The 26,076-nt window shown below is 41.0% G+C and overlaps 1 protein-coding gene across 2 annotated transcripts; it reads left to right on the forward strand.

Annotated features, from left to right (window-relative positions):
• Positions 1 to 1,440: 1,440 nt before the first annotated feature.
• On the forward strand, positions 1,441 to 22,624 carry angpt2b (angiopoietin 2b). 2 transcript variants are annotated; one of them, XM_038725614.1, is made up of 9 exons: positions 1,441 to 2,373; positions 7,371 to 7,526; positions 8,225 to 8,346; positions 10,735 to 10,862; positions 11,448 to 11,572; positions 15,200 to 15,301; positions 18,653 to 18,819; positions 21,540 to 21,670; positions 21,920 to 22,624. In XM_038725614.1, the coding sequence occupies exons 1-9, from the start codon at positions 2,056 to 2,058 to the stop codon at positions 22,078 to 22,080; spliced, it is 1,410 nt and encodes a 469-aa protein (XP_038581542.1). In that variant the 5' UTR covers positions 1,441 to 2,055; the 3' UTR covers positions 22,081 to 22,624. The 2 variants fall into 2 exon arrangements, with proteins under 2 accessions (XP_038581542.1, XP_038581541.1); XM_038725613.1 differs by having other exon boundaries at positions 1,442 to 2,373; positions 10,735 to 10,967.
• The last annotated feature ends 3,452 nt before the right edge of the window (positions 22,625 to 26,076 follow it).

The raw sequence follows: 26,076 nt of genomic DNA on the forward strand, positions 1-26,076 counted from the left end.
CTATAAACACTTTAAAGGCACTGAAACCAGCTCTTACAAGCTCTACAACAAAAAACTCAAGGTAACTTGCTAAACAGTGCTATTTAGCATTGAACAGAAAATACCAAGTGGCAGTGAGTTTTGTGTAATTATTTGGTCGCATGTCAAAAATGTGTGTGAGTGTGGGTGGACACTGAAATACTTTTGTAATTTCAGTACCCCCTGCATTAGTTGTGATTACAAACAGGGAGTGCTGAGGTTACAGGACAATACGTATAGGTGAGAGTTTTTAAGTCTGGACATTTGCCATTAATTCTTCTGGACCCATAAATCAGAGGTAGCTACTGGTAAGTAGGCCCCTTTCCTTTGAATAATGTGAGACAAACACAACACAGTGTGCAGGAGCTGGACAATGCATTGAAATACCACGAAGGGAAAATAATGTCTAGTTGGAATTGGTGCTAATGTTAGCAAGCTAGGCTAACTAGCATCAAATTTCTTAGTGGACAGTGTGTAGCTTAAAACAGTTGTCCTTTGAAAAGTAGACACAACAGCTGCAGTATTACTATAATTATATTTCCTTCCACAAACGTGAGGGGAATTCAAATCTCTGTTTGAATTTAACTACATACTTTAATTAAATACTGACTGACTGACCACAAACTTGGCCATTGAGACTGGTGGACAGAGACAAACCTGGGAAACCAGAAAAAAACAGACACAGTATGGTTAGCCAACAACAAGAGGTAGAGACAGTGCAGCACATGGTGCAGCCTCAAAACAGAAGAACCAAGTTCTTCACCAAAATAAAACTCCAATACCAAGAATTCAACACACTTTCAAACTAAAAAAAAACAAATTCAGTATTTACTTCGGGAAAAGCTACAGTAACATTGCTTTGGAAACAGCTAAATGCGTCAGAGCAGAGCCAGCCAGAAACCAGTAGAACAACACCTTCAAAATCTATCTGCTTTTGTTGTTCTCTTTCCTATCATTATGTTACATTGTTAAGCATGTTAAACTACTTGCTATCTCATTTTAATAAAATATTGTGATCTCAAGGTTCACTTACTACTTTTTTCCTCAGAACTTTTGGCCTACCTGGCAGCCTTTTTATGAGTGACACGGTCGAAAGCTTTGTGAGATAGAGCTGAAAAGGCAAAATCTAGTAACTGAACCTTGAATTTAAAATATCTTATCAGAAACCATTTGTTGTTTTTTTACTAGCATTCTGAATTATCAGGCTTTATTATTTTACCTTCTTAAATGTACAGCCTTTGTTCTGTACTTAATTATGGTCACGGCAATAAAGAATATATATATAAATAGAGAGGGGGAGAGAGAGAGAGAGAGAGAGAGAGAGAGAGAGAGAGAGAATGGGAGGGAGAAAAAGTTGTTAGAGAAAGTTCCTAGTTGCAGAACAGGGAAGGGTGGTTGAGTGATTATGTGCTAAGGAGGTGCATGTGTGTATGTGTGTGGAGAGGTACGCCGCTCTCTCTACTCTATAAGCTTTACCAGGTCAGTCAACATCCTGAAGCGGGCCACTCTCCACTCCACCCCTCCTCTCACCTCTTTTGTGGACCAACGCATGGACTCCGGAAGCTTGAAAAGAAGGCAGTGAGGAAAGTGACTTTTCAGAAGAGAGATAAATGGTGGGAGGGAAGTCTGTTGTTGGTTTCCTGGACGGAGCTGCATGCGCTGGCTGCGTGTTGGAGTTACAACAAGAGGCAATCCCCTTTTCCTGTGTGTGTTTTCTGTCTACCCTCACGAGGAACAGCGGGAGCAGGGACTGGGCTAAAGAAAACCTCTGGATGCAACAGCAAAGAGGGGGACCAGCCAAAAGAGGAGAAGAGAAACTCATAAAGCAGAGACAGGAGCAGCAGGAGTTGGACTAAGAAGACAGGAGGAAGACAGAGTCTTGAGGGATACTTTAACAAGAGACGAAAAAAGATACAAGAGATATATAGAGAACCAAAGGGGAAATTCACCTGACCCACTTCTCTGCTCTGCCAGGTGGAGCAACCTCTTTCTTCCCCCTCTCCTCCCTCCCTCCCCTTCTCCTCTCTTTCCCCTGACATGGGCCGCCTGCTGGCCCTGACCCTTGCCTACCTGGCCTACCTGCTGGCCACGGCGATTGGCTCAGAGCGCCAACAGCACCAAGTGCAGCACGGCCCGTGCAGCTACACCTTCATCCTCCCTGAGGTGGAGCACTGCCATCCCTTAAAGGACTTCCAGGTCACCAACACCCTCCAGAGGGACTCTCCACCTGAGGCAGACCCTGATACAAGTCAATCCAAGCCGGATAAGGCCCAAAAGGAGAGGCCCACCTTGCAGGAGAGGAAGCTGGAGAATCTGGAGAGTGCCATGGAGAATAACACCCTGTGGCTGCAGAAGGTAAGGTCTCTGAACTAAAACACCCAGTTCTGTCCTCTGTCATCTAACCATCCTTACTTAGCTGTCACATCGCCTTTTTCTTGGCCTTTCCACATGTCACATTTTAGCCTTCAAACATAATGCAAAAATATAAGCATGGGATGTCCACAGAGCACACTATCTGATCTCATGTGCTGACAAGCCTTGATTATTGATAAGTTCAACGCTTAGCTGGGATTTCCTGGATGCCTGCTGTATGTATATCTGGCTCCATGACAACGCCTGGTGTATGAGTGTGTTTTGTATTTAAGACCTCTGGGATGCCAGAACTCCCTGTTGCATGCGAGAGGAGAAAGACTAGACGAAAAACTATTGCTAATATCAAACGGTGCCAAATATGTCTTGCACAGTTAAACCTGCACAATTAGTATGTTCACCCCTCCACAGGCAACAAGTACACAGAAGCGTCACTCTTGACTCATGTTTTAGGCCGTTTAAAAACTCTCTGTAAGAAACTCAGCTGACGTAAAAATGTTTCTCTGTGACAAATTGTTGTTTATCTCATAGAGACACATTACAGCATGTCTCTTTTCTGGGCCGTTGGCCTTTGCAATTCCATTTAGCCCGGATTACGAGTAAAATGAAATGATGCGATTAAAAGTGGCTTCACAATAGTGTTTTCATTGCTAAGGTCATCAGGGCACAGAATCAGTGTTGGGCCATTGTCTAAGACAGACTGACTGACACGTCACCCCTCTCCACCCGTCTCTCTATTCTTGTCTGCATCACTCACAGAATATTTATGGTATACACTAATCCTCGGACGATTATAACAGTCTATGTCGAGTGTTTAGATTGGCCGGCCGAGAGCAAACATGTTGATTATATTTCAGGATTTGAAAATGGGGTATTATGAATGCCAAAGTGCTTCCTGTGCTACTGTCACTTCCCACTCTAACTCTCACTCACCACAAAATTGCCTGCGCTTTTCCGCCCTTTCCTTTCCCCAGTCTTACTTTTCGTTTGACACTCCGTTCCTCTCTATCCATCTCATTCACTTCAATCTGGACCGTTCTGCACCTCTGGGATGATGGATGTGTCTCTTCTCACACCTTGACTTGTCGACCATCAGATCTCATACTCCTTGTCTAGCTTGCTCGCTCTCCCTCGACATGCACTCGAAAAAACACATATGAAAACACGCACTCGGTTCCCCTGTGCACACTCTGTCTGATGCTCAGTCTATGAACTGGAGACCTAGCTTCCATGAGTAGCCTCTGATGAGGCCACATGTGTGTCTGAGAGACAGAGCGAGGAAGGGATGGTGAGGGAGTGCACACACTTTCCCTCATGCGTGCGATAAATTATTCATGCATACAGTCTGCAAAGTACACACTAAGTTGTATTATACAAAAGCGTGACATATATCTTGGGCATATTCTGTTCAGCATGTACTTTCTCTCTTTCACTCTTTCTCTACCCGAGCTGTGCAATTTAAATCCCCCCCACACAAAGAAAAAGCTCTGCTGACACATGCTCTGTTGCCTAACGTCCTCCACATAACGTCTGGAATGAACACAAAGATCCAACCTTTCAACAAGTTACCCCCACCAGGCCATAGTGATGCATAAATGATCGCACTGTAGGTGGGATTTCCACATAAACATAGCATGACCCTAGAGAGCCTCTTTGAGACATGCACGAGGGTACACTGACCTTTGCCCCCAGATGGCAAAGGCCTTTCAGCACCTTGTGAAGCTCATTAAGCCTTTCTGCATAAGTTTGGGGAGAAATTGGTGATATCCATGCGGAAGAGCTTCAGGCAAGTGAGTGTCGGTGTGTCTGTGAAACTTTATACAAGCTCACTCACAGCTCCCCTGGGATGGTATGACTCTTACTGTGAGCCTTCCACCCAAACCCCTTGAAAGAAAACACACACCCACGCGCAAAAACTTGGGAGCACACACTAATGCAACATGTTCCGCAGAGGAATCTCCAAGTGGACGAGTGCAACGGGACTGTATTAATCTTCCAGATTCCTTCTCTGTTTTTCCAAGAAGAAACTAGTGTTTGCTTTCTTTTGTACTAACCCCTAACGCAACCCCCCGTCTAGTCCATTTTGCCTTCTGCTGCCCTGAGGGGTTGGCAAAAAGGATGTGAGCGTGCTTTTGTGAGTGCTTTTAGGAGCCTGTGCGGATTATGCTAATACAGAAATATTGCATAGAGATCAAGGTGGCTAGGCTATCTTTGGTGACCGAAATGTTTCATTAAGCCAATACTAAAGGATGTCATCCACCTAACTCACTCACATGGTCCAATTAGACTCCATTTTCTTTTATTTTCACATATACCCCTTTTCTCCATCTTGTACATTCTCAAACTATGACTTAGAAACATCTTACAAAAACATCTTTTCTTACTTACCACTAGTGGTATCTAGGCACAAGATAGTTTTGGTTATATTTGGTCAAGGTTCTGCGATATGTGCATCTAATATGAAAGGGGTGAATCTAATTTGGTTTGTTGCGCTCACTTGGTTTGAGCTAAATGCTAATGACCACATACTGATGTTTAGCAGGTAATAACTTTTAACATGTTGACCAGATGGTTATTGTTAGCGTGTTAACATTAGAAAATTAGGACTAAAGACAGAGTACAGCTGAGGCTGATGGGATTGTCATTAGTTTGGCCATAAACCAAAGTACTATAAATTTTAGTTTTGACCTGATGATGAGAAGGGATCACCAACGTTATCACAGTCTTGGTCAGTTAAGCAGAGGAGGACAATCCAGTGATTGTCCAGACATTTCATTCAAACCCACAAATGTCAATCTCATCAAGTCAGTGGATCACCAATGTCATTAGGACACTTCATGAATGTCTGTACAAAGTAGTGTCCCAATTAATGCTGTAGCTGCTGAGATATTTTACTTCAAAAGATGAAAACTTTGACCTGCTGGTGGCCGTAGATGAATTGTCAGGGATCCTAAAAGTCATTAGGATGCCTGCACAAAATTTCATTGCAATCCATCCGCTATTATTTTTTAGGACACTGCCATCCCTTAGTGAAACTCCAGATGAAAAAAATAATCTCTTTCCAGAAACAATTTCCTGGTTACGCTGGATAATCCACAGAACATCAAGCAATTCTTCAACAGAAAGTAGTTCCAATGAAAACTGGCCAAAGTGAGATCTGTCGACTACCCAGAGCAACGGGGAGATTGTTTCTGGAAAGAGATGTTGCTGTAGAATTTTCAATTGTTATTTTAAAATGCTTATGGCACCATAAATAAAATGTAATTCTCATTTATTGTATTTGGGTGGAGGCAGAAATCCAAATAAAACTGAAGTTATCTGCTTTCTTTGACACCACACATCATTTTGGTGAATTGACTCAACGTGAACAATGCATTTATCTCTTGTCAGTTGCACTGACACATCAATTGAATCACCTTTTTTACAGAAACATATCACAATCATAGCTATCCTGATGTGCCGCAGTCTATCATTATCATTTGCCAGAACACCCGGCAGACACTATTGGCTCTACAATTAAGATATCAAGTGATACAACTCCTATGATTTTCTCAGCACTGATCCCTCTGTCCCTTTTAGACACAATAAAACACAATTATGCTACAACCCAAATGTGATTAATCTGGCTGCATAGTGCAGCTTGACAGAGCTGCAATTAATGCAATTGGCAGGGGGAGATGGAGTGTATCAAGACCTCTGGATTGAGCTCTATCACAGAAGGCTGTAATAGGAACACTTTGGACAGGCGGCTGATAGCAGTTTCAATACATGAGGCTGATTATAAAGCTGGGATCTTTGTTCTTCTTTTCAAGTTGGCTTTAATCCGCTTGGTAATCTCTTCATAACCTTATATATGTTACGGATATGTTTTCTGCAGTCTCAGTTGTCCTAAAGTAGCAAAATATGAGAGACGGATTTACTGAGCAAGAGGGGAAAGAGAGAGAGTTTGAATGAAAAATGGAGTTAGTGAGAGAGATCAAGAGGAAGTAAGAGACAAAGAGAGAAAGATTACAAGCAGGCAAACATTTTAATTGCCGATTCATCTCTATTTGCCCACTTGAATCAGTATTTTTTATACTGCATTAAAAAAAATGAAAAAGCCCTCTCCTGTGGCAATGCATTATGCATAATCCCATTCCTCTCTGAAATGGACATTTTTTTGAAAAGAAAACAAACAATCGAAGTCTCATTTGAATTCTCTTCGATTTTTGCAACTAGCCACTCATTAGCTGGATAATTTTGAATGCTTTCTCCTTGGAGACTTCATTTTCCAGTCATGTGGTTTAACGAGTAAAGTCTGATCCCTCCTCAGAAAAGTCATAAATAAATTATTGTTCGATATTCTACTTTGCTTTATTGCAAGGCACAGGCCATTGCCTGTTAAACGTCAAACTAAATTCCATTGTTCACGGCAGGAAAAGACAAATTTGTCTTCCAGATGCCGCTTTCTCAAACCAACCACATTAATAAGAAAATCTATTTATTGGAGCAAGATGGATGCCATCCTATTTATACTCCTGCTGCAAAATATGATGGGTTTAGCCAGTGTGTCTATCTCTGAGCTTGATTGATTACAGAGTGTAGGCGACTATTCCTAAAGTCCTTCACACAAATATCATGATGTCACCCTCTTGGTGTACATCAGTCCTGCTCTTTTTGAAATCCCATTGAAATGCCTATACACTGCATATTTGTATTAATGTAAGGGTTGTCATTTGCCTGAGGTAGACCTGCAGATGGATAGATGAGTCTGCAAGTACCTGGGGATACCAAATTCCATAACTCCATCACAGTACCTGAACAGATTGAAGTGAAAAAGATAGATCACTCTCACTCACAAGAGGTTCCCACTGTCACACTGCATCAAGCTGTCAGTGAACATACAAGGACATAACCTCTTAAAATATGATTATCACCACAATTAAACTAAGGAATCTGACATCCTGGATAATATTCTTAGAGTCTGCCTGTCCTCCTTACAGCTGGAGAACTTCATCCAGGAGAATGTGCGCTCTGGCATGGAGGAAATGAAGAGAACTGCAGTACACACCCAGACAGCTGCCATGCTGGAAATGGGAACCAACCTCCTCAGCCAATCAGCTGAGCAGACCCGCAAACTGACAGACGTGGAGACCCAGGTGAGCCCATCGGGAAGCGTTTCAGTGTGCGTGAGATAACATGTTTGCAGCCAATCCAAATGAACAACTATGGGCGTCACACCCATGCGAAAACAAATTATGTCACCTGCGAAACACTTGGCGAATAGCTAATTAAATGTAAATCAGATGTAACCCGCTGAGAAGCCATGCCCAAAGGTGGCGGCAACTGCTTTCAAACAGCTGGTATTTGGTTCTAAAGGCTCTGATTGACACAATGAGTTGAGCTCGGCGTCTGACAACAAGCCAATTAAAACATAAAACTCAGTAGCACAACACAGATGTGTCTTCAATCATGCCACAGAGCTGTTATTACAGACTGGGCTGTTTTGGTCCTCTTGCTTTCTTTTTCTCTTATCAAAGTCGATATGAAACCGTAACCTGTACAAATATCTGAGCTGCTTTGTTGAGGTTTTTGTTTCATCTTTCATTAACTTCAAAACATGTCACAGGTGCGTATGAGGTAATTCTTGCTCCCGTTTCAATTGAAAGATCAAAGAATGAGCATTATGAGCCTTATGATATACTGTGCGACATTGTTTATTCCCAAGGGTGCTTTTTATGAATTATGAAATCCTTTTGTTTTGCCATCAATCTTTTCATCAATAACTCCCATTCAATCCTCAACCCGCACATTCTGTCTGTGATAGAGTAATTCTCTTTTTTTTTTCTATGTATAGGTCTTGAACCAGACAAGCCGCCTGGAGATCCAGCTGCTCGAGTACTCACTCTTCACTAACCGGCTGGAGAAACATATTCTCCTGCAGACTCAGGAGATCTCACGCCTCAGTGATAAAAACAGGTGAGCACACACACACTTCAAAAGAACATTCAGGCAAGTCAGTTTTTAGGCACTGCAACACTAACAGGTGAGTTTAGACTGTGTATAGGCAATGTCAGTGAAAAATCCATGCTGCCTGCTGGATCCATTCGGCAGATGCGCAAAAGTGGCTCTGTCAGTCAAAGAAGGTTCCCGATCCAACTAAATCTTTCAAATGACGATAACAAAATGTTTTTTAATCACTGGAGATTAAACTGTTCACTATGATGTAATATGAATGTACTTAAGATATGAAAAACCTTGAGATGAGAACTGACAACAACACACGAGTAATAATGAACAGGCACATTTGTGATAACCTTCTTTGACAGACAACACCACTTTTTCGCATTTGCAGATACAGATCCGGCAGGCAGCACAGATTGGGTACCTACAGGCACTTCATTTTCAAACCATTATGTTAGTTTTTAAGTGGTAATTCACAAGGCCATTTCTCTCATTTCTGTGATTCTTTTCACCTATCTGTCAAGAACTGTGATTTCTTTGTTTGATTATCTGTTACTGGGGCTTTAGTTACTGTAGGTGGCGCTATTTTATTTGCCCACTTAGCTGATGCTTTTGCTTTGCTCATTCCAAATGAGCCGCTGTGGCTGCTGTAGGAAACGCATCTCTTCCTGTGCACCAAAGAATGTTTTCCCAGGAAAAAGCTACTTGACACTGGGTGGCAAAATATAAAGTGTAATATACTGTATGTGCGTGTAAAAAAACTGGTTCTTTTCATACCACTGGAAAATAATGTGTTGAATGACTCAGGCAGACCTGAAAAGGAAGGCATTTAACAACAATATAATGCGTATTGTGTAAGCATGTGTGTGTGTTTGCCAGTGAATAGTCAGTGCATGTAAGCGTGTGTGTGTGTGTGTGTGTGTGTGTGTGTGTTGGCCAGTGAATAGGCAGTACATGTTAGGAGGGGTTTCCCATTCTTCTCCATAGGAACACAAGGTCAAATTAGGGCCAGCAGGGGTTAAGGACAGGGTGCTGGGCGGCGTGAAAAGGAGCGGGTGTTTTCTCTCTTTGTAACTGATTGTTTATCGTTCTAGCCATCTGTACCAAGTGTGACTGTTAGACCACACTGCCCCAGCTCCAACACCTGTTACACATCTGGACCTGCTTGGCCCCACTCTGCCCTTTGGCCCTTGTCCTTCAAGTCAGTGACGTGGTTCTGACAAGTAAATAAATGAATGCATCTTCACATGGGTAAACACCATGACGAGACGCAAGAAATTAGAAAGGTCGTAGTAGATTTTCCGCCGGGCAGCTGTGGAATAAAAGGGAAACATGGAAGGCAGTGGTTGTATGGGACTACTGCTGCTGATCCTTGAGGGCATGGAGCCAGTTTTGCTGCTGCCAACTAAAAAGAGCACAGAGATATGTTTGTTTTCATAGGTATTTCATGTAAAATAATATTGGCAGGAAGTGCAGCATTTTACGGAGAGAGTGAGAGCAGTCTAATAGCAATATATTTTACAACAATTAAATTAAATAGCACAAGATCATAAGCCTAACGGTGTAATTGCCCAGGATGCAATGTGATACAAAATGCCATGTTTATTCTGTCAAGCTCATTAACTGTTTAAACAGTGCTGTGCTGGTTTACTGCTGCGCTCTACACTTAGACTGTTCCTCAAAGTAAAATGCACATCCTGGAGAACAATTTGTTAGCTTGCTTTACCACGTTTATTGAGTGTTCTCTCACAAAGCAAATATGAAATGGAAGTGATATAAAAAATCATTTGAATTGATCCAGTTTTCCTTTCAGGCCACATACTGAGTCGCCTAAGGTGGGAGATTGAGATACACATTTAGTGCAGCGGCGGCGTGTGCACAGGACTGAAAAGTAGCTTGTTCAATCTGGGTGGCTGGATTGTTTCAATAAATAACTGCTGCAGAGTTGTTAGTCAAAGCCATAAAGATCAGGCTGCAGGGATTTATGATCTTCATTTGGAGGTGGGGTTGTGGCACTTGTGCAGACACACACACACACACACACACACACACAAGTTGTCAGACTGTTGCCTCATGGCTATGATGGAGAGGCTTAGCATGCAGGCCCATCTGTGAATGCAGTACAGGTGTTTATATGATGTTAGCCCAATGAGACTGTCACGCTGATGTCTATTAGTCATCCTCATGTAAATGTGCAAGTTTGTGCAACCTCTGCTGTGAAAGGTAAACGCTGAATGGATGGATTCCCCAACTGCACCCACTCTCTTATATTTTCTGCCACCCATACCATTTAATATAAAACTTAACACTTGATATAATAATGTGTTTCCACTGTGAAGATGTTTTTAGCAAAATGAGCCAACACAAGAATCAATATTTTTTTGTTGTCTTTGTCTGTGATAGTTTTCTGGAACAGAGGCTCTTAGCGCTGGAGGCTCGGTACGGGAGGGAGCTGCAGGGCTTGCAGGGCGAAAAGCAGCAGCTTCAAGAGCTCCTGGAAAGGCAGAGTCGACTGGTCAGTCAGCTCCAGGGTGAGCTAGGCAGCTCCACGCTCAACAGCACCTTACTACAGAGACAGCAGGCTGTGCTCACAGACACTGTTCAGCAGCTGCTAGCTATGGTCAATCACTGTAATGGTAAGGCTGAGGGATTTACTGTTTTAGAGTGAGAAAACTGTACTGATGACATCAGTTATTTTAAAGAAAAGATACATTTTACATTACATGTATAAAAGTTGTGTAGGCATAAATGATTAAGAAATATTAGTCAATATGAAACTGAGGACAGATCACTAATGCACAAGTATTTAGCATACAAAGATATACTAATAGTATCAATAAATACCAGAATCTCATTCAGGCAAAAAAGGGGGTTCTACAGTTTTTGTAGAGCATGAGATTTGTAATTGGTCTGAAAAAGTATTGTTTTAGATGAAGCATATCACCTAGAGCAGCTTGTAATTGAAATCTCAGACACATTTTACATGCATGCAATAATGACACCGCAGGCTTAAGCCAGAGTTTAACATTACAAGATAACTCACATATGGGTTTGGGATTTGTGTGCAAAACCCATAAGGTTGCCATCTGTAAATAAATGCCTGAATGTTTTTGCAGAGATCTCCAATATGCCCAAGGAGGAGCCGCCTGGTTTCAAGGACTGTGCAGAGATCCTGCAATCTGGAGTGACAGAGAGTGGAATATATGACATACGCCTCCCCAACTCCACCCAGACTGTCAAGGTAAGACTTTAAAGGTCATTGGCCTTTTCTTGCAAATATCACCTAACTGACTGTGACATTAAACTTTTTTGTTAGTATTTATTACTGGAATCATTTCACTTTCACTTTACCTGCATAATGTAATGCACACACACACATTACATAATGACATTCAAAGGGCTTATCATTAATTTTGGGACTGCAGTAAACACTGGAAGGACAATCTAGTGTGATGTAATGGTAATTTGCATAGGGGGTTTTGGGAATAGAGGTTGATGGAAGTGCCATGCTGGGTCAGAAAGAGCTAAAATAATAAGCAACAGAGGCATTATGCCCCACAGGTGAGTGAGTGTGGGCTGCTGAATGCAAAGTCAGAAAAGCTTAAGAGGTACCTCCGCTGACCTGAAGTAGCTAGCCCTCGCTAAGTCAACCATGGCATCCACCAGCAGGCTATCCTTTCTTTGAATCACAGCTAGCATTCTTGGCTGAGATCTTCACTCTCCGAGCTTACCACACAAAAAAGGAAAGATAACAGTGAAACAGTTTTTTGTTATTCATTACTTTCAGTCTAGTTTGCTGGTTGGCAACATTTCCCACCGCCTTTGTTTTCCCCTGTTCTTCCTCTTCATTTCCTGTGGGCAAAGCAGCCAGGTGTTAGACACTAGTGCCATGTGTTTCCTGCCAACTGGGGCCAATGTACGTTTCCACTGATGCAAGTTAGTACTCCCCAAATCATCGCTGCTTTCAATCTATGCCAATGTGGCTGGCAATCAGGTTGGCTGCATAAAAGTGGGGCAGATACAAATTGCCCTATTTTCAAAGCAGAGAGCAGGCTTTCTTAGTTGGAAAAGAGCCAGCAAGCATAGACTTATGCATGGAATGCAGATTTGGCTTTATGAGTTATCAATCCATCTATCTGATTTTTAATCACCAAGGTTGTGAATAATGATGATATTACAAACCAAATAATTCATAGTTTGGATCAGCTTATTTTTGAACTTTTCCATAACTCTGTTGTGCATACTTTTAAGAGCTACATGTGCACATGGCTCATAAAATTAAACACATTATGGGTTCTCTCTAAACACAAGTGAAGTAACTATTTTGTCCCATGGAAGCCGTTTACAAATAATAACCAAAGCATAATTTTTTTTTAATCACAATAATGCTTAAGTTCACTGGAATTTTGCATTTTATTGTAATGGGTTCCTTGTTGGCTAATAATAATAATAATAATATGTGAATTTGGAGTATTAAATATGGACCAGGTCTAAATCAAAGTAATGGCCGCATGTGGGAAATTACTTAAATTTTTAAACACCCTGTTTTTGTATTCAGTGTGATGCCTTTAAGGCCAGAACATTGCCTTTATTGGGCCAGAGGATGATCACAGCACATTGCCAGTCTGCTCTGTTTTCTGAGGTAAAAGACCTGAGTGCTTTTTAACCTTGATTTAGCTTTCCTATTCTGGGAAAGTGCTGGGAACTCTCATTTCATTTCTAGCAGACAGTAGTTGAAATAGAGAGACCCCTTGGGATGCTGTCCCCACACCAGCATCTATACTGCATGACTCTTGAGACACGTCAGAGTGGTTGTTTGCTGGACAACATTTATTAAGCAACCAGCCAAGCAAATCAATTTTGTTTCATCAGTAATTACCCCCATTGGAGGTTGTAGAGGTTGTTGGAGTCAGAAAAGTCACTGACAATATCTATAATTTAAGGTGACAACATTGCATAGAGATTCAAAAATAGTGCCTAAGAAAACTGACAAAGACCCACCCTGTAGCCTTGAGGTATGCAGCCTGAATACACTGGTTCAATTAAAAAGGATCTCAGTAATAACAAGCATCTAATCGTACCACCCACGGATGAAATTCACACATTCATCACGACACCCGAGAGAAGCTGGAATATGTCCAGTTTCAACACCTTGAATATGTAAAACAAGTCTCTTAACAAGTCAAATTTCAAATTCTGTCACTAGATGAATGAGTGCAATTCATTCCTGTTTGTTCTTCCAAACATATCAACATATAGCAAAATGTGCAGCCAAGTAAGAAAGAAAACAATGTGTGTAACCAAAAACGCAGATGCCTACTCCTCAACCCCCACTCAAGGGGATAAGAGAAAATGCTCATGTTTTTCCTTCCCACCTGGGTCATATCATTGCATGACACCCTGAAATGCAGCCGCAGGAATGGGGGGGGGGTCCCCCCTCGATTCCTGCGGCTTCTAAGGCGTCCTTCAAATAACAGAGGGACAATAATGTATTTCTTTATGTAATTTCTTAACACTTTTCTGTCCACCTTGTAGAGCACTGCAGTGCTGTAAGATATGCTGTGACATATTTTATTTACTGACAAATACACTAGGAATTGATTATTTGTCAATGTCAAATGGCTCAAATGGAAATGGGAAAAAGGCTAGACATTGTTTAGAAAATTATCAATATTGGTACAGTACTGATACAAAAATAACCCAAATAACATTTTAACCATTGTTTTCATTTTATTTTGATGGTCATGTAGCTTTTAGTATCTCTTTAAAAAAACAACCTTTTCTATAAAAATTCAAGTTTAAAGCAACACTGCAATATTATGTCTGTGAAGGTTCTCAGTCATCCAGTTATAGTTAACCATCATTGGCATCTTCACCTGAGGCCAAGAGGAAGATGCCAACAATGGTCGTTCAGACTTGGCCATGGGTGGCTCAAACGACCATGACGACTGTCGTTACCACAGCCAGGAGCACTAACGAACCAGCGGTATCGACGATCCTAGCTAACAATCCCAGAGGTTAAATAGCTGAGTTTCCCTACCAGTCAGTCAGAACTGAAGAAGTCTCTTGGATGAGGGAAGAAACGTCTTCTACTATCTTCTACCAAGTCCAGTCGCCCTTGACCTCAACCTTCATTGAATATGCAATATTATGTATATTAACAATAAATCAAGTCATTATATGTTATGTGGAAGGGGTCATCTGTAGTGATGAATATACAGAGACTTACCCAACTCTGAAGTTCCCTTCAGATCTACGGAGTATTTCAGCATCTTCCTGCTCATTGTTTTGGTTTTACTGTTTGCAGCTTTATTGTTTTGGTTCAGTCTCAGAGCTTCCATCAATCTTGTTTTCAGCCTCAGCAGGCAGCTACATGTAGCAAAAAAAGCTCCAGTACACCCGCTGTACACTACCAGCCCAGCACTAAACAACTGTTAGCAACTAGCTAGATAACATAGCATGACATTTAGCTGCTAAATAGCTAGCTAGATCATTTCCTCAGTAGCGAGTGGAGACCAAAGGAGATGAATACTGGACTTCTGGACATTTGCCAGGTGGCTTAAACACAACTTATAGTTAAGGCTCTGTATCTGGTGAATGTGTAAAATGATCATGGGAAATGTGGTTGCTGATAATATGTCAATGTTGTGTTGTTCCCATGTCCCAAAGTGGTAAAAACAATTAATCACTGCTGCTTTAAAGTTAAAAATAACAAATATCTGAGCATTGACTAAGTAAACAAGCACAAGAAACTGCCAATGTTCTGGATTCAGACACATTTTGTTCAGAACTCTAAATCCATACATTTTTGTTACCCAGCCCTAAGGAATAAAATCTTGTAATCTGTAATTCGTGTCTATTTCCACAGGTGTTCTGTGATATGAAGACTAGAGGTGGCGGGTGGACGGTGCTGCAGCATCGGAGAAACGGCTCCGTTGATTTCCATCGTGGGTGGAGGGACTACAAAATGGTGAGTTCTTCAGAGGTAGGGTTAGGGTGCATCATCATCAGTACAGGTAGTAGGAAGCAGTATTGTGGGACTGGACAGGAGGTTCCAATAACGATTCACGGGTGGTTTGGCACGGAGAGGCGTGGGATACTGACTAGTGTGTGATCCCAGGTGACCTGCGGTTGTTGTATTTGGCTGCCCTCATGTTCTCTACCACCCCCCCATGTTATTGCACCTGCTCTTGCTCCCCCTCTCTATCATACTACCACACACCCATATACACACGCTCATGCACAAACCATACAAGCACACACAGAGACATGTCATGTACTTCAAAGACCCACAGACCACTACTGATTGTGTCCATCTTTTAAGATCCCAATAGCTTTCTTGCATAGGGAAACGAGTGTGTGGTGATAAAAGTAAGAGCACTTCCAACTACAAGCTACAAAAAACAAAGTGGATATAAAAAAAAAAATTAAAATGTACACAAAAGACTGAAGTTGCTCCAGTGCTCTGGCCGAATCGAGCATGTTTTTTGGCATTCGTTTTGTTTGGACTTACATTTAGATAATGCTTTCTTTTTTTTTATGTCATCACAAAAGCTTTCTCAGCAGAATCAATATTCTGTTTGCAAAATAGAGATAAACAGATAAAAACATATACTTGAAAGCCTTGTCGCTGTGTTAAATTACACACAGAACAAATGAGTGAGGCTAGTTTTGGGATTGAGCGGAGCAGCAATTTGTCTCTCACCCACGCCAACAAATCAATTGCCATAGCGTGGATTGGAAATAAAATGCAGAGAGGACTGTGACTGCAAACAGAAAGAGAGAGAAAGAGAGAGACAAAAAAAATAATAACAAAGCTTAAAAATCTCTTTCCAGAACAATATTTTTAGAAGTGGATGATAAATATTTGGTTCCAACTTGGGCGTGGGAGCAAAGGGACCCTGTACATGGCAGATAACGTATGTACTAAAATTCTTCTCTGCCCCGGTTCACACTCTATATTCTCAAAAACTGTGGTCAGTGTTGATCAAATGTTGCACTCGTGGCCTGCTGGTCAAATGATAAATGCTCCAAGGCTCTCACCATATATTTGCTCTCACTTAAGACCAATAACAAACAAAGAGTCTGACAGCTAGACAAAGTGACTTAGAATTCAGTGGTAAACAAGGAGAAAATGGCCTTCTGTTGGACTGAACAAATACTGCTTAACATCTGCAGGTGTAGTCTGATGATTCACACTTCTGCCATGAAAATGTGATGATATAAGTAGTCTGTCTTAAAGGGTAATTTCGGTAGTTAGTTCAACAAGATCAAAGTGCAACTCCCCTCAATGTGCAATCAAATAAAGATAAAAAGGTGAAAAAAAAAAGTAAAATAATTGACAGAAACGCAGCCAGCTGAAGCCATCTACTGCATAGATTCCAAAACATTTTTGTACCTACTAGTTGTTTCGACCACTAAATATGTGAAAATAGGGCCCACCAAAATTATCCTTTAATGGTTATATTCTTAGTGGCTGTCAGTTATTATGTGCATTCTCAAATTGGTGTCTGTCAAGTAAGTGCCATCTTGTACATTCATTAACCAAAGCCATTTTTGTCCCTCCTGTTGAGGCATCATAATTGAATAGAATGTTGCATGTTATTGTCATTTTCCTGGAGTGAAGCATTTCTGTCAAAGCCATTATGCCCGCATGGCACACCCTATCTGTTTCAAATGTTTTAAATCATGTTCAGATTACTGTGCAGTCCACCTGTTAACATTATTCAACATTTACTCCTGCTGCACATTTATGCCCTTGACATTCTCTTTTATAGACCCGTTTCTATATTCCTCCCCCTTATACAAATATACAAATGGTTGATATATTAAAGGAAAAACCAACACAGAGTGTCTTTGTAAGATGTGTGGACACCACAAGCCACCAGAACAGCTTCGATGCTTGTTGGCATAATATATTCTAAAAGTCTCCAAACTGTACAGGAGGGATGAATACCATTCTTACAAAATATATTCCCATTGATGTTTTGCTGATGGCGGTGGAGACTGCTGTTTAATATGTCAGACCAAGATCTCCCATGCAGTGAAAACTGTATTATATTAGAACTATTATATTAGCCATAAAACTTTTTCTTTATTTTAATTATTGCATCCACGAGTTGCATATTTAGTGATGTTTGCTGTGTAGTTTTCAACTTGTTGTTATAATGACAAACTGTCATTAAGTCACGTTTGACAATTAAAGCTAAAGATATCAAATATCATCTAAATTCAATCATTTTGACAGCTCTCAGTCTCCCTTTTGGATGTTGAGCTAACATTATTTGCTAATGTTGTACTTTCACATTCTGAAAGAACATGCTCAGCTCTGAATGTCTACAGATTGAGGTGATTCAAATATTAATATGATGTAAGTATAACTGAGCGATTATGACTATTGTTTATTATCTTGTACCATTAGCTGCTGCTTGACTTCTATTTGGCTACAATACAGAGGGCTGTAAAAAAATGCAGTCAGCATGTGATCATTTCTTGACTGGGCGACTCATCACTCTGTTGGTCTCTGTGAGCAGCTAAAGCACCAATCCCTTTGCTAATTATTTTAAAATATCAAAATAATACAGAAGGGCATTCCCTACAAGATAACCACCGAGTCATTTCATAGTTAAAAAAAATGTTGATTTAGTTTATAAAAATCTAAAACTGAGAAGCCTGCTAACAGCAGGCTCTTGATTTTTGGGGGGACAATCGGGAGCACAGAGGTTTGTAGTGATTGGGCATTTTATGTTTTAAAGGGGTCATTGTTGCACGGGTTCAACTGGCTCAAACCCTGTCTATAGGTGTTCATTTTGGTTGAGATCTGGTAATATCATGTCATTCCATTATCCTCATGGTCATCACATCCTTCAGTGACCCCAAGATTATTGGCCTGTATGGAAGCATTTGCAATTGTTCATATTTCCTTTATTCTTGCACCTTTTATTCTGCATTAGTGATCATTCCATGTTGTTTACCATTGCCAAAAGGTTGACAGAAGGCTTATGTTCATGTCCAGCTCTTAGTTTTAAATAAACAGTGGATCAGATTTAAAGGGCCACAGCCACAGATGGATCATTGGTGGGATATGAGGGCAAATTAAGTCTCAATTGACTGGCCCCTAGCTTTGGGAGTGGAGTATTTCACTTAATAAACTCAGTAGACTGTCTTAGGCCATCAGAATGATAAATGTGATTTCTTAAATTGAGGTACATTTTCATATTACCTCCAAAAAGACTTGGCAGGCCACTGGTAAAATCACCCCCCTCCCTCTGTTAAAATATACTCTTGTTCTATTGTTTCTCAGTCTTTGTGTCTCTTCCAGGGCTTTGGAGAGCCGTCTGGGGAACACTGGCTGGGGAATGATATCATCCACAAGCTGACCAGCTCCCAGGAATACAGTCTGCATGTCCAGCTGAAAGACAGAGAGGGAAACGAAGCCTTCTCACATTACGATCGCTTCTACATAGATGGAGATGACAACAACTACAGGTAACCTAACAGCATCAAATGTAATTCTAATTTACAGTTAAACAATGAATGTTTTGTTCTGGCTTGTACTAGTGTAGTGCTTAGATAAAAAATAACTATCTGAATTATTAAATCATCCAATTACCACATTTAATTAGTACATGATAGCACATGATATGACAAAATGCTAAACTAAAACACTTCTTATACGCTCAGGTCTCAAGTCTAAAATTTTTTCTTTCACTTTCTTTCAGAAATCAGACATGAATCGGATTATAAAGGAGGTACTTTATTTCAGTAAAGTGTTTTATTAAGAGCTTTCTACTGTGAAAGGCATAATTGCAATGCAGTAACACCCTTTCAATCATTGCCTTCCCTCTGGGTGCAAGACTCTTAATATCGCGACAGATTAGAAACTGTTATCAACAGTTTAAATTCCTTCCTATTTTCTCGTTCTCTAAGCTTTTTTATCCCCAACCACTGAAGTTAAGGAACCACTTGGACCATTTTTAAGAATGTCATTCAAAATGATGAGCTCAGTGGAGGGCACGCTGCCACTTTCGTCTGCCTCCATTTTTCTTTTCCCATCAAAGTGGCTACCGCTGCGCCTGAAAATCCCCAAAGGGGAGCCACATCCACTGGAGTATTACAGGAATGCTCGGCAATACCTGCCCCTGCCAGGAACTGACAACTCAAACCATGCTCCTCGGTAACCCTGCAATCACTAACAAGATTATCTGTGGGTGTGCTGAAGCCATGCTCCCTCCTAAACAGACAGAAATAAAATAGAAACCAAAATAGTTCAGTTTAGATTTCATATAAATCTACAGGAATTTGCTCTTGTTTGGTGGAAGTTTATGGAGATTGATGCTCTGAGAGATGACAAATCATAATCATATGTGGGTATGTGCTTTCCAAGATCCCTAATAGTGCAGCAAATTGCATTTGCCTGAGTTTGTTCCACATAATTAGCACGATGAAACTGAATGTTTTACAATTTTGCTGTAGGCTACACTGTGTGAGGTGAAGCACCTGAGTGAATGTAATCACCTCTGTAGTTTGCTACCTCTGAGATCATGTTCTGTGTAAGTAGTTCAACATGTACCAGCTCTACTAGCATGCTGAAGACACTGGCTTCGTCTGCGGGTTTATAGTATAACTCCAAAGCTGGAGCTATGGTGCTATGCGGCCACTCAGCCAAAGCAATTCTCCTCCTCAGCTGCATCCAGTGCGCTCCCCAGATCAACATGGAGGTCTTCACCTAAAACTCATTATTCATACATTAATCATCAGTATGACAGACCACTTTCCCCTTAGAGGTAGCCAAGAATAGCCATTCTTATAGAAAAATCAATGGTAGGTATTCCTTTTAATGTAACAGTATATTTGTCATTGAAGGATACAATAACAATATAAAAAGACAGTCACCTTGAAAAGGATTAGCCTGTGGTCTGCGGTATTGGTGGAGTTGCTGAACTAATACATCTGGAAGTCATGGCTAATGCAAATGCTTTGGAGAGTAGGAGGAACTGGCACAGTCCACAGGCCCCTCTTTCCAATAGGATATCCTGTAGCCTGTGGTTGCCTGTCTAATTTGATAGTTTTTAATTTTCTCCACATCACTGATCCATCATGCAGAGAAAAGTTAAGTCGTCTAACAAAATCTCCCCTAATGTAGTATTCCAGTCTCTCTGCTGTTCAATCACAATTCCCATCCCCTGTCATTTCAGACTCCCCTCTTCCTGCCCCGCATGATGTGTTGCCCTGCCCTGTGAACTTTACAAATTTAAGAGGAGGATTCTTCATTTAGTCATCACAGACAGCATGCCCCTGGCTGCAGAAGGGAGGGGGGTGGGGTCACATAACTCAGGGGAGAGTCCGGTAATAACTAGACAGAATGACAGAGAGGCCAGACAGCAGGGCTGACCTCCTCGTCCACTCGCTTCAAACTCAAACTGACGTGCACACACAGACGGACAAACGAACACAGAAACAGACACACATGCACACAAACTCCATTGCTCGGCCACAGTATGAAAATAATTGAGCGAATCAATTTTACTCTGGCAGATATTTCTTTCAGACTGTTTGGGTTGTTTTACAAAGCACAGCATGCAGGAAAATAATGAGAAGTTAGTTTTTGTATTGATGTTTGGCAACTATGGGAAGCTTGTATTAAAAAGTATTATACATGTACTAAAAAGGCTATGATCTCCTCCAGTGGTTCACATATGTTTATATTGTATGTTATTTGATTATTTTGATTTATTCTATTCTATTCTTTGAGTCTTTATTATCTTAAATATATATATATTTTTTAATTAATACTGTACTAGGCAAGAGCGTTAAGTACATCACTCTACACAGACTCTAAATTACAAGGTGGAGCTACAATAGAGAAAAAGCATTGGCTCTTGCCCCATTTAAGATGTTGTCTATTCGCTCTTAAATTCTGATGCCAGGTCAGACAAAGTGTGAAACACTAAAAGTGAACTACAAACAGCAGGATTTGGATTCACCAAGTTACATGTGTTGCCTTTCTCATCCCTTTGGTGTTCAGTTTACAGATGGGAGATGATTTCAGGGAAACTGAAGCTCAAACTGTTTTCGAGCAGTAACCACTCGCTGCCATTTGGAACAGCCAACAAGCAAACTTGCCCAACACAGCTTTAAATAATAAACAGAAGTGCCCGCGGCTAAGCTTTTTGGTGAATTTCTTTTTCCAACTCTCCCAAACCCAGCCTCCACACCGAGGGCTTCAGTGGCACAGCTGGACGGACCAGCAGCCTCACCCACACCGGCACCCAGTTCAGCACCAAGGACAGAGATAACGACCGCTGCACCTGCAAGTGCGCCCAGCTTGCATCTGGAGGTGCGCAGCTTCCCCTAACTTCTGCTACTCATCTACCCCTATCTCAATCTGTCTCTCCTTGTAACCCATCTTGTTAAACATTTCTATCCGCCCCCTTGTAAATGTCCCGAAGTGCATTTAATTTTCCCTCTGCGCTCATATAAAGTTACTGCTGACTTACAGCTGCACATTTGGGTGTTACATTTCATGAGCTTGAATTCAATTAGTTCTGACTTTTTCCTTGAACTCTCCGGTGCATTTCCTCTCCAGGTTGGTGGTTTGAGGCCTGCGGTCCATCCAACCTGAATGGCATATATTATCCCGGCTCATCCAGCGTGGTTCGCTACAACGGCATCAAGTGGTACTACTGGAAGGGTCCAAATCTGATGGCTACTATGACAACCATGATGGTGCGCCCAGCAAATTTCTGATGGCATGGCTGGGAATTTATCCGAAGTTAATGTCACCCCTGATTAATATAATGAACCATCTCAAGGAAAAGGTATATTTTTGGAGGAAATGCGTATCAGACAGTTTTCAGCTTCTGGGCATCTTAAAAGGGTGCTTAAGCAAGTGCCTGGGGACATGTGCAAACTCTCAGCAAATGTTGTTTTAGTGAAATCCTGAGTGAGAAATTTCACTAACGCTATCTATTCCCAAAGGTGTCCAGGTTGTTCATCTGAGAGAGGAAGGAGATAGAGGGAATGAGCTTTAATACAGATGACAAAACAACACTGATCACATCAAATTATGCAGTTACATACAACTAGTTACTCAACCAAATTAAATTCCACTAATAAATGGATAAACCTTTAGAGACACTTCATCACAATGCTTATTTTTACATTAAAGTATGAAAACACTGTTGTGTGTTTGTCTGCTTCCTGTAAATACATCGTCCAAGCAATGTGACCGAACTGCATTGATTAACAGATACAGCCTTTTTGTATAGTAGTCAAGTAATAAAACTACTAAAAAAAACTTTATCATAAAGTCCTAATTTCTCACTAAATGCTTTATGAACTTGGATGTATTTGTGATATATGTAAGGTCTGATATTAAGTTATTATTCTCCTTTGCAATTCCCTCATTATAACTTTATTTCAGTAGCTTCACTTCACATTAAAACAAGGTGCCGTAGAATGGAAAACTGTATTTTCCTTGGCATAGTTGAATATAAAAAGCCTCAATCTCCATTATTTTCTCCTTCATATGTAAATCTTGCACACCCAAAAATACCCCCTGAAAAACGAGCACTAGGTGTTGGGATGTTTACGCCCCCAAAGTCACATAAATTAGCCCAAGTTCCAGAGAAGCGGTCATACCAGCTCATAAAGCCACAGCTAGGGGTTGTGCAGTGCAGTGTGTCTCACAGAAAGTGCTTTTCGGTTATGAAGGAAAGGTAAATGTTTTCTGTTTTTCCCTCTGATGTCCTCTATCTGCTCTGCCTCAACTGTGATTTAAGAAGTTTCCTGATGGACAGATAGCTTTACTTGTTGCTAACGCTACGGACTGCTAACTGCTAGCTGTTGCTTACAGTAGCTCCTGTTATCAGCTGGCTCTGAACCAGCGGTCCAAAGCTTCTGTATTAATGTTAGACACACCCCCAGAGCACCAAGCTTCCAGTCTAGCCAGAATCAGCAATAGGACGCCTAGCTGCACAGCTAACTCAACTGCTGTTAGCAGTAGTTAGCTGCTAAAGTTACCAGCAACATATAAACTTTGTAAATTGGCAAAGTGGAGGCAAAGCAGCCGGAGGACATCAGAGGGAAAATTAAAAAAAAAATTAAGATGTATTTTTGTGCAGTATTCAGTGAGGGCTAGTCTGACATAGCAGGCCTTGATAAAGTGTGATGCTGCTAAACCCCACCCCTCAAGCAAGTGGGCTTTCAGGAGGAGTGTTCAGAAAGAGTTGCTGAAGCAGTGAACAGTATGAGAAACATAATGTGTTTTTTGAACATTTTCAGGTAGAAATCCTAAATAAAAGTATTAAGAACCTGAAAATGAGCATTCTACGGCACCTTTAAGATTACCTACAGTGACTTCAATGGTTTACCACTGTTAGTAAAATAGCACCATAAAGAACAGCAACAATAACAGGCTTTGCCCTTTGCTGTATCTTCCAAAGGGCTTTTAAGAATGAAATATCCGCAATTCTTTCCAGGCACACCTCTCATAAAACTTTATTTGTGAGAGATTTCACTCATAAAAATACATCATAGACTTTCACTGGTGTGATTTACTTTAAAAAATAAAGCATTTGTAATAACATCTGGGAACAAAGCTGTAAATTAAATTTTTACTTTTTACTTTTCACTAAAACAATAAAATCATATATAGTCTTTGTTGCCTATAACTCACAGTGCCTGGCGCTTGTTGCCATGTAAGCTACATTAACTCCAACAAGCTACAAATGCTGGACTCAGGAAGTCAGATGAGAACACTCTGCCATCGATCTGATGAATCATCCAATAACACTGGTGCCTGCTGTACCCATTAGAAAGCGAATGGGTTTCACCTTGACTAACAATGACCTGGATGTTCCCAGTGTCCGCTGGGGACAGCAGCCGTTGCTAACTTGAAGACAGCAGACACGGACATGGGCTGGCCGTGTCTACAATGTCTGCTAATTGTCGTGCTTCATTCACTGCAGGCCAGACAGAATGCTCAAAGATCCCATCTTCTTTTGCTGAATGCAACTCCCAAGTGTGATACAGACTGCTCCAAATTTAAAACTGCAGAAATGAGACATTGAGCATAATGAACTGCTTTTGACATGTCCTGCTTATTCAAGTCAGTCTCAAAGATACTTACAAGATAGAACATGATATACTAAACAAAAACAGCAACCAAATAAATAGCTTTTTGTTCAAGGCTTACCCAGGCTCAACTTCCTTGGATTTACTACTCTATTTGGAAATATGCAGGAGCTGCTCAAGACAGTAAAACTACTCAAAGGGGTAACAACGCTGCAACTGGGCTTGACCGATCCCTATATGTGTGTATATAAATATATGATGCAATCATGCTAGAATTTGTGAGGAGACTACAAATATCATCACAAGTGGGATTCAGTGCCAGGAGGCTATGGATTATGCAGCGCGCTTGTGACATACTGTCATACACCTGAGCCACGTTTTCAAGCAGAAAAGCGCCCACACACATACACACACTCGCATACACATGCTCTGCTTGCATGCAGTGACCCCATTGCTAAACAAGTTTATTACGACCTCCAAGGGCTGGACAGGCGATAGATCACAGTGGGGGAGGCCACGGGTGAATCCATCAAAGCGGCTTTAATAAAGACCACTTGATTTGGCCTGCTGGCTCAACAGATGAAATGCTTGTGTTCAGGTCCAGTGAAGCAAACCAGAGTCTGGGCTTCTTCTCTACTTGTCCCAGTCTTATTAGATTTGTTATGTGTAAGCACAGAGGCAGAGAGACAAGGACATACTAACTTCACAACTGTGTTACAATATTATCAATATCTGTGACAGTCCGTTATTGTATATGTTTAAAATAGACTATTACAACTAGAGGTGTGACTTTCATCTCTATTGGCTCCTCCAGCACAGTGTAAACAGTTCTACAATCTACTACTTAAGCTCTTCTTTGGCATGTCCATCATTACAAATCCCTGTTGTTGGGAAAAAACATTGCTCAATCCCACAAGACTTCAGTTAGAATTCTAGTGAGATCCAAAGGTTTTCAAAGACACTGTGTGCCATATAAGTACAAAAACAGCTTGAAGGCATTTCGATTAAAATATTTCTCAGTGTCATATCATATGACTTAAATGGACCAATGGCACAAGCATATACAGAATACAGAAATTGTGAAGGAATAATTTAAGGGTACTATGACACAGGTTTCACCAGGTCATGATAGGGTCAATTGCTTAACTAAAGCAAGCCAAAGGTGACAGCCAAAGACTCTCCAAATAGCTAGGTCAGACGCTGCCTGTCCTCTCTGCCTGCTTGTCGACTGACTGATGCAGCTGAGTTGATAATGATACATTTGTTAGGACTGACTGGCACTATCTAGAAAGTGTTGCATGTGGCTTGAAGGACACACAACATGTCTTGATTTGAGTCAATGACCATGAAACTGTTCACACATTGATGGAGGGGTGACAAATAACCTTATTTGGACAGTGAATCTCTGTAGATCTAGGAAGGTAAATATACCCAGGAATGAAGTATCGTTCGGATTTGGTGTTGGCATTTGATGTGTTCACATGTTGGATGCTGGCACTGTATCTCCTCGGCAAGGGTTCAATTAACCATACTATGTAAGTCTTCATCGGTCTCCAAAATTTCTTATTCACACTTGAACCTGGCTCACAATATTTCTTCAACTTGATAGTGTTGGACAATGGGGAAATATGCTTGATCGCTTTCTTACTATGAGTTAAATGTGAAAAA

This window comes from Micropterus salmoides, unplaced genomic scaffold (assembly GCF_014851395.1).
Source record: "Micropterus salmoides isolate LMB-PRFRI ecotype aquatic unplaced genomic scaffold, ASM1485139v1 Ms_hic_scaffold_17, whole genome shotgun sequence".
Taxonomy (NCBI): domain Eukaryota; kingdom Metazoa; phylum Chordata; class Actinopteri; order Centrarchiformes; family Centrarchidae; genus Micropterus; species Micropterus salmoides.

Excerpts from the sequence above, each read along its gene's own strand:
- angpt2b (XM_038725613.1), top strand. The coding sequence starts at position 2,056 with ATGGGCCGCCTGCTGGCCCTGACCCTTGCCTACCTGGCCTACCTGCTG. Across the intron at positions 11,573-15,199 it reads ACTCCACCCAGACTGTCAAG|GTGTTCTGTGATATGAAGAC; the intron begins GTAAGACTTTAA and ends CTATTTCCACAG. Across the intron at positions 18,820-21,539 it reads GGAGATGACAACAACTACAG|CCTCCACACCGAGGGCTTCA; the intron begins GTAACCTAACAG and ends TCCCAAACCCAG.